Source organism: Photinus pyralis, unplaced genomic scaffold (assembly GCF_008802855.1).
Source record: "Photinus pyralis isolate 1611_PpyrPB1 unplaced genomic scaffold, Ppyr1.3 Ppyr1.4_LG3a, whole genome shotgun sequence".
NCBI lineage: Eukaryota > Metazoa > Arthropoda > Insecta > Coleoptera > Lampyridae > Photinus > Photinus pyralis.
In genome coordinates, this window is record NW_022170509.1 from 13246926 (window position 1) to 13255881 (window position 8956).

The 8956-nt window shown below is 39.1% G+C and overlaps 1 protein-coding gene across 2 annotated transcripts; it reads left to right on the forward strand.

Annotated features, from left to right (window-relative positions):
• Window positions 1-2360: 2360 nt before the first annotated feature.
• LOC116165447 (tubulin beta chain-like) lies at window positions 2361-8956 on the forward strand. 2 transcript variants are annotated; one of them, XM_031479904.1, is made up of 3 exons: window positions 2361-2480; window positions 7536-8756; window positions 8802-8956. In XM_031479904.1, the coding sequence occupies exons 2-3, from the start codon at window positions 7695-7697 to the stop codon at window positions 8868-8870; spliced, it is 1131 nt and encodes a 376-aa protein (XP_031335764.1). In that variant the 5' UTR covers window positions 2361-2480; window positions 7536-7694; the 3' UTR covers window positions 8871-8956. The 2 variants fall into 2 exon arrangements, with proteins under 2 accessions (XP_031335764.1, XP_031335763.1); XM_031479903.1 differs by lacking the exon at window positions 2361-2480 and adding an exon at window positions 2517-2716.

Sequence of the window (8956 nt, forward strand, 5' to 3'; positions counted from 1 at the left end):
CCTGCAGTAGATTTAGATGCTGATATGGCGTATCACCACTTTTTAAATCCCTCGCTGAAAAATCACTCCTGCTTTATTCTGTCACATCCTGTATCAACTCGATGCATAGCACGGACGGGCTTCGTCCACCTCCTTTTTGTTTGTGAGATCTGCCTCGGTGCATTTCTCGTTCTATTTAAGGCTGTCATTGCTGAAGTAACCATATTGTTACTAAACTAAAGCAAAGTCAATGTAGACTGAAATTTGTTAAGATTGAACTGGTTATATCGTAATCTGTTGTGTAAAAGGGGAACACTGGAAACGAGTGTGTTGACCTGTTGTAAGTGCATCTAAAAAAAACGTTTCGAGTTTACAAAGGCAGCACAGTGGAAACCCAGAGTGCATGCTATAGCTATGACCATTTTAAACATTATCCGCATCCAATCTGTAAACCTGTACTTGCTATGAAGTTGTGTAGCACACAAACCTTATTTCCTTTATAAGGATTTGTGATACAAGTTTCAACTGAATGGGCACTCAACTATTTCTACAGAAGTTCCAAAAACGCGTTAATTTTGCGTCATTATTGACTGGGCGATAGAAGGTCTAGATGTCTAGCAATTCTTCAAATGAAGAAGATCTACTTTTGTTTGCATTAACTCAAGGGCGCAAGAGGAAATGGGGCCAATACAATTTCGAACGACGGAAATCAATCTCTAGGTGTGATCAGGTATCCTCTACCGTGTAAACACAACTGAAAATACCTGTCGGACCGCGCGATTTCTGTAAAATACAACCGCTCTAATAGAGAGGAGCGGGTTAACAAGTACAATACATTTAAATAGAATACAAATATCAGACCGCGCTCTATCTGGGAACGCTTTTTTTTCTTTTTCGCCCTTGATTTTGATCTACGCTTTCTATCTGTGATGCAATGTTTTACCAAAGGTTTTACTGAGGCTGAAATGCTTACGTCACATTCTTCGATCATTTAAATGGAGAACCTTCTCAATAAACAATGAATGTTTGTAAGAAAATTACGCTACTTTCATTGTTTTAAGAGGTATAATCGGCAAAGGATAGTGTGGTATCTATGAAGAGTAACACATTCCTGCGAATCACCAATTCAAAACATCAACGACACTTTGGTAACTAGCACTAACAGCGACGATATTGCAGAACATATGGTCAACTACTACGAAAACGTATCTAGTGATGCAAGCTACACAGAAAAGTTTACACTCACAGCATACAAAAATGAGTGGGAGTAAGAAGAATAATAAACTTTTAACAAATATAGTAAATGAGATCCTGGGTCACTGAACATTTAATCAGTTCTTCCTTGGGTGATGATAAACAACAAAAACAGAATTGGAAAATTCAAAACCGTTCGCGGGAGTAATCTTGTCCACGAACGGACAAGAAGTCCAAAATCATGAACTTGCTATAGGAGCTCGTTAATAATCAAGAAATAATTTCGAAGAATGCGATATACTTTCATAATGGCACAGGTCAATAGATTTCTGAAAGAAGTCGGCAGTGTTCGCCCTGGCCATGAAATCCTAAAAGTAATCAAGGACTCTATCCATACGAATGGAAGCTTGCTATTATGGTTCCAATTATAAAACCGGTTAAAGAACATAGCCAGCCGCGTAGTTACAGACCCATATCACAGGAGGTAGTTAATCTGTGTCCATATCTATATCGTTTACTAGCTGCCTGGGATATTCAACTGTGGACCACCTGGTACAATTGGAGACCGCCATGTAAAATAACGTTACGGCGCGAAAGAATACAATCGGTATATTTTTCGATATGCAGAAACCATACGACACTGTACCTATATGGAGGCGCGCAATACTTTGGCAGTTAAGAAGATGTGAAGATTAAAATATGGTGTTGCAACCATACTTTCCAAATCAATGATTAATAAAATGGAAGCGATAAGAAGGAGCGGAAAAACAATAGATTTGTTTGTGGATAGATGAGGCTTCTAGCTCTGAGAACAGATATTCATCCTTGATGAAATGAACGTATAATAAACTAACTCTTTCAAACAATTGCTTTATCACGTCTCGTGATCTTCCAATTTAAAACTATCATTTCTCAATATTCCGCGCGCCCTGGCAATGCAATGACTAGTAATTGCGATCCGTTGGGCGTATCCGTATGTCCGGTCCATTACTTAGCACAAACCCACGCACATTACGCTTTTCTCAGCCACACTCTCCTGCGTTGGAGATGATGATCGTAATCCCAGAAAGGCTCACACTCATCTGTTGTGTTGGATACTGACCAGCCCCAAATCTCTCTGATTCGGCGACGAGCAATTTGTTTCTCATCAGTAAGGCGGGGAGACTAACTCCGGAAAATTGAGGGGAACATGCATATTTGTCCAACGTGCCACATAATTCGGATAGGCTCTGTGATTTTTGAATTCAAGGGGGTCGTATTGTTTCTGAAATATCAATTGCTCGTTAATGTAATTATTCATTCAGAAGGTTTGTATGCATTGTGTTTAGAACTCGCACCATTATATAATAGGTTCAAGGTACAAAGTTTGATTTCATATGCATATCTCAGTTGTTATCTTATCTTTTTTATTACTCACTTAAAAATAACGGCATTATTTTGTGAACGTTTGGTTTAAGTGTGGGTGTGTGATCCAATAATTTAAAAAATGAGAGAAATCGTAAACTTACAAGTAGGACAATGCGGTAATCAAATTGGATCCAAAGTAAGTACCTACTATATTCATTTAAAACGCATCTGTGCTGAATTATTCATTTATATACCACGTGGTTCTCATACAATCGTTTTTGTGTGCATATGTCTTCTTGATCTTTTTAAATATGAAAACTTCCAAACTGTGGAACTAGTACATACCTTAATTCAATATAAATTTATATTCATATGATTTTTATGGAATTATACTTATAAAGTGACTAACGATCTTCATGATTCATAACTCACAATCATAGTTTTACATCTGTTTTGTAATGCTATTGGCCAATTTTCGGTATAGCAGGTACGGTGAGTACATATATCTTGTGTGAAATTATGTTTCAATTATCTACATGAAAATTGACCGAACAAACATAAACCGCGTGTAAAGCGGATCTAGAAAAGCGACAGAGCGGTGTGACCCTAGGGCATGTGGCATATTAGCCCAACTGTGCAAAGTTTGAAGCGAATCGGCCCACTCGTTTGTCAGTTATATCGTGTTCACAGGCAGACAGACAGACATCACCGGCTCTCCAAAAAGCGGTGCATCGCAAATTTCTACCCAGCGGAGGTCTTCCTTGCCTGCGTGGTCGGCTCGGTGAGGTATAATGTGAAGTTTTCTTCATTCCATTCTCAGTGTCTCGCATTGCCACGATCTTCATTGCTTTCCTTATCCATGATGATTGCTGATGGTTCTTCACACAATTATACTTGACTTCCACAAACCCACTGGTTACACCTGCTCTATGATCAGACGCCGGATTTGTACAATTTTTACAGTGATCCCTTTGCCTATCCTTACAAGGGTATAAGGTTTTATTCCTTTTTTGCGCGTACATACCTACCTACCCATTTCCTTTCTTACATCGCACTATTCTAATATTTTGTCCTAGACGAACCTGTCACGCTGCCTCTCTATTTCTTATTTGGAGGAACTTTTTAGCAACGAACTGCATTTAACTACTGTTACATTTGGCACTTCAGAGGCTTAATTAGTATTCTATTTATTTCCGTACTGTTGTAGGTATGTTAGGCATATATTGTTTCAAGTTTCCAAACAATCAGATTCTTTCTGGCATTCCAGCTTTCATAGAAAAGTAGGAAGACTAAAGCCGAATTGCCTTATCCCTTCCAACACCCTGACACACGACATGACACGCCGATAGTTCGCACTGTACGTCCACCATGTAATCCAACCGGATAGATTTCCCCATATTACTTTCTATCGAAATCGGTTATATTTCTTGAGAACAGAGTGCGGAAGACTGCCTACAAGGGGACACTGACACGTCCCAACGAGCGTATATGTTGGCGGAATCAAAATTTTAAGTGTGAATATCCGAATAAAAATAAAGTGTTAGCGAATATGTCGTTGGAATTGCCTCTAAAAAAAAGTGCTATGGAACAATGGAAGTACCACAATATTCCCTTTTTCTGCAGAGAGTATGCACACGCATGTTTTTATATTTTAGCGCTATAAATACGCGGACATACGCATCGGATACAATTTTCTGATTTGCGGAGAAATTCTTCTGGAGCATTTTAAGCTTAAGCAGGCCTTCCACGTGCATTCATTTCATCGAACTTTGAATTAACGCCATGTCTTCGAACTTGGAACAGAATGTTGAAACACCACTTCCACGTTGGCACATGGTTCGTACAAACTTGGCGAACAAATACAGGTACGACTGTGCACACGAAAACAACGATATGCATTTTCGGTTCCTCATATACTACAATGCGTAAATCTATCTCACTTATGTCTTAACTCCAGGAGCGACAACCACATCCACGCGCGCGCCCAGCATCGCTCCGCGCCAAGAATTTAGGATTGGCAAACTTTGCGCGATGACCACTTCCATGTTCGAACTTTGTCTGTTTGTAGGAGGATGAAATGAATGCACGTGGAAGGCCTGCTTTAGAAAGGTTTAAACGGCTTCTCGGCTTCGGAACGATGAAATGTGTAAAATTTGCGATTCTCGCGATTTACGTGTCTCTTCTGTGTGTCGACTGGCTTAATCCCCTTCACTTCCGTAGCTGGACTGTCTAAGTATTTTGAATCTCATTAGTTGGTAGTTTTTAAGTCGTTAGGAAGAGATTGCAGGATCGTTAAAAATCTTCTGCGTCTCGATGGTCGTAAGTTTCCTCCACTAATCTCAATTTCGTTTCAAACTTTAAAGTGCTTAAAAGTTTGTCATAATCAACCAATTCCTAGTGTCGTATTTTCTTCTCAAACGCTAGGAAAGAGAAACTGGTTATCCAATTTTCTTGTGCGGATCTTCCCTAAGCATACGCTGTTGTTTTTTATTAGTTCACTTTTACTTTCAAAAAATAAAAAGTGCACTTTTGCGTTCTTGGTGTCTGTCTGTCTGTCTGCCTGTCTGAGTCACAAAGGCTCCGGAACTACACCATTCACAGACTTGGTAGATATTGGTGTCACACTGTCATTCGATCAGAAATTAAAAATTATTTCATGTTTGTATTCTCGTTAAGGCAAGGCATGACATGTCTATAACAGTTATTCAATAGGGCGGAGCGAAAGTAAACATAAAATTAACAATTTCCGAAAATAGTGTACCCATGGGTGTTCTTTTGAGTTGCCAAGTCAAAAAAAATATTTGAAAATTTTAGGAGCATGTCTTTGGCTGCCGAAATGACATTGAAAATTATACAAAATCGAATTTCTTGAAAATTAAAAAAAATCAAATGCAGGCCTTAGCTTGTTTATTTTTTAAGGAAACAACCCAGAACTCCTACGAGGAGGTGATTGCATGTCATGTTCCACCCTAGCCCTCCCGCAAAAAAATAAAAATAAATTTATTAGTTTTATTCTATAGCGTTTAGAAACTGTTCAAATGCTTCAAATCAGTAACACATCTCGTAAATTTAATACAAGCCCTTATTTATTTATTTATTTATTGTCTCTCTTGTTCTAGGTCCTAAACAGGTTTACGCCCAATTACAGAGTGACCCGCATAATGCTTTTTAGAGGTGCCCCTGCAGAAGGTCTTAAGTTGTTCCCAAATCTCAAGCATCACAATCGCAATCTGCCATAGAGGTTTTTATGTCACTAATTTTATACATCCCTCAACGGCCTGTCAATGGCAAGGAAATTTGAGAAGGGGTATTATCCGGCACCAAATATATCATGTTCGTTAATTCTTTGTGTGATATTCTCATTGTTGAGGAAGGTTCGCTGATAACACGTTGCCAGCCAATTAAGTCAACATGGTCTTCGCAATTAGAATTAAGTTACGCACTTGAAAGATTCTCGCGCCTCCTCCGTTTATCTTCTTGATTTTCGACGCTGTAATATTCCTTTTAAGGGCAACTCTTGAATAAACTTACTAATGGCGCAGTCAAATGAAGCCCGACTGCTACACTTACAAAGGTAATAAGCACCTTCATTCCAAGAGCATTTATCCCACTGCTGAACGGGACCAAGAATGCCTGGCTCCCAGAATTCCCTCGGGAGTGAAGCGATCCAATCACAGACCTCGTCCAGCACCTCTGCATTCGACATGTAACGGCGATCTTTCAAGTGCTTCTTCATGGGTCAAAAAACGTGGAAATGATATCCAACTGACACTATTCTCACCACAGACACCAGCTATTCTGCGTTGAATTTCGATCGGCACCTCTTCAACTGTCATAAAAGGCATAACACCTCGCTTTTCTTGTTCTTCCCTAGCAGTCACTACGGAAAACACATGCCAACCGTGTACCGGACTACGGGCAATCTCTATTTTTAATTTGTCTCAACTTTTAACCCCTCCTCCCCTTCGATTCAAAATTTTTGAAGACAGCACTTAAATGGTGGGGTATATTTTCAGATTGGCCCAGTATACACATTAAATTGTTTTTCCGAAGTAATAAACCGCGTATAACGCGTATATCTAGAAAACCGGCAGGGCAGTGTGACCCCACGTGGTCATTGGATTTGACCCATTTTCAACGGGCTTGCTATACATGTGGCATATAGGTCAACCGTGAAAAGTATGAACCTAATCGATGCGGGCGTTTGCCAGTTATCGTGTTCACAGACAAACAAACAGACAGACACACATCATCGACTCCACTAAATAAGCTTGCATCACTTTACTCTGCCGCTTCATAATAGTTTAGGGCCTAATTAAACTGCAAGGGACGACAATATTTTGAAAACATAGAGCCATTTCGGCAGCAGAAGATATTATTTTTAGACAGTCAAACTTTGTCATCTTATTAAAGAGATAAATAGACACCCTTTTGACACACAGGCGTTTTAAATTTCAAAACTTGAAAAATTCACTCCGCCCTACTGTTCAAATCGAAAAAACAAATATGAAAGTGAACTCTTGCTCATAAGCGGCTTAACGAATTTTTTTTAAAGTGAAGGTTTCAATTTCTGCTAAAATACTCAAACAAATAAAACTTATGAAATTGGGAGTGAGGGGCGATGGTTCAATTTTCGCAGATCAGTACCGAACTAATGTACACAATGGTCAATGTGCAGCTTCGTTCCCTAGGAAAAGGGCTTGTTTAAGTACCTATTATAACACCTAGCGCAAACATGGTGAAGTACCTGACGAATGCAAACCCTTCCAATCAGATATGTTTCAACAGGAGCCTCGTAGTGCCATTATAAATCAGACCAGTTTCCCCTTTCGATTAAATTGAACGTAATGCTTAATATTAATTAGGCCCGTCACAGACACCTTGCCAAATACCCAATTAGGGGATGAAGAGAACATTTCTTCTGTTCTTTATCAAACAAAGTTAAACTGATGGCTCAAAAGAAACGAAATAATAAAGTTAATTTAGAATTGCGTAATAAAATGTTTTTTTTTCAGTTTTGGGAAATAATTTCTCACGAACATGGAATCGACAGATACGGAAAATACGTGGGCCAATATGCGGAGCAATTGGAAAAAATCAATGTATATTACACTGAAGGATCTGATGGAAACTTCGTACCTCGGTCGATATTAATCGACTTAGAACCAGGTACAATGGACGCGATCCGATCGGGATATTATGGGAGTCTATTCAAACCGGATAATTTTATTTTCGGTGATAGCGGTGCAGGTAACAATTGGGCCAAGGGTCATTATACGGAAGGCGCCGAATTATTAGAGAACGTATTAGACATACTCAGAAAAGAAAGCGAGGCATGCGATTGTTTGCAAGGATTTCAACTGACTCATTCTTTAGGAGGAGGTACAGGGTCAGGAATGGGTACGCTTCTACTAAGCAAAATTAGAGAAGAGTATCCCGATAGGATCTTGACAACATTTAGTGTTTTTCCATCTCCAAAAGTATCGGAAGTAATTGTAGAACCGTATAATGCTACTCTCTCAGTGCAGCAATTAATTGAAAACAGTGATCAGACTCACTGTATCGATAACGAAGCATTGTACGATATATGCTTTCGGACTTTGAAAATGATAAGTCCAACCTATGGAGATTTAAATCACTTAGTTTCGTTAACGATGTCAGGAATTACGACTTGTTTGCGGTTTCCCGGCCAGTTAAATGCTGATCTCAGAAAACTAGCTGTAAACATGGTACCTTTTCCAAGATTACATTTCTTCGTACCAGGATTTGCCCCATTAACACCTAAGTCTAGTCTAAAGTATCGAAACGTCAACGTGCTTGATTTAACAAAGCAAATGTTTGATCCAAGCAGTATGATGTCGGCCTGTGATCCACGCTTAGGGCGCTATTTAACTGTTGCTGCAATATTTAGAGGACAAATGTCAATGAAGGAAGTCGACCAATGCATGTTGGATATTCAGAAACACAATCCAAGCTACTTCGTTGAATGGATACCAAACAATGTGAAGGTGGCGGTTTGTGATATTCCTCCTCCTGGCATGAGCATGTCCTCAACATTTATTGCCAATACAACGGCCATTCAAGAAATATTTAAACGTATCAACGAACAATTTTCGGTAATGTTTCGGCGGAAAGCTTTCTTACATTGGTATACTGGAGAGGGAATGGATGAACTAGAGTTTACTGAAGCAGACTCAAATATGCAGGATTTAATATCTGAATATCAAGAATATCAGGTAGACGTTATAGTTTTGATCAATTTAATGTGCGAATGTTTTCAGGATGCCGAGGTTGATGACGAATTTGTTGAAAATGGAGAGGCAGAAGAACAAGCCATCGAAGATTATTAAAATGTATGCAGCTTCGTCAAATTATTTATTTAATACATAACTTATAGTACTTAGCTTAAAATAAAGATTGTTTGACTACCTACATA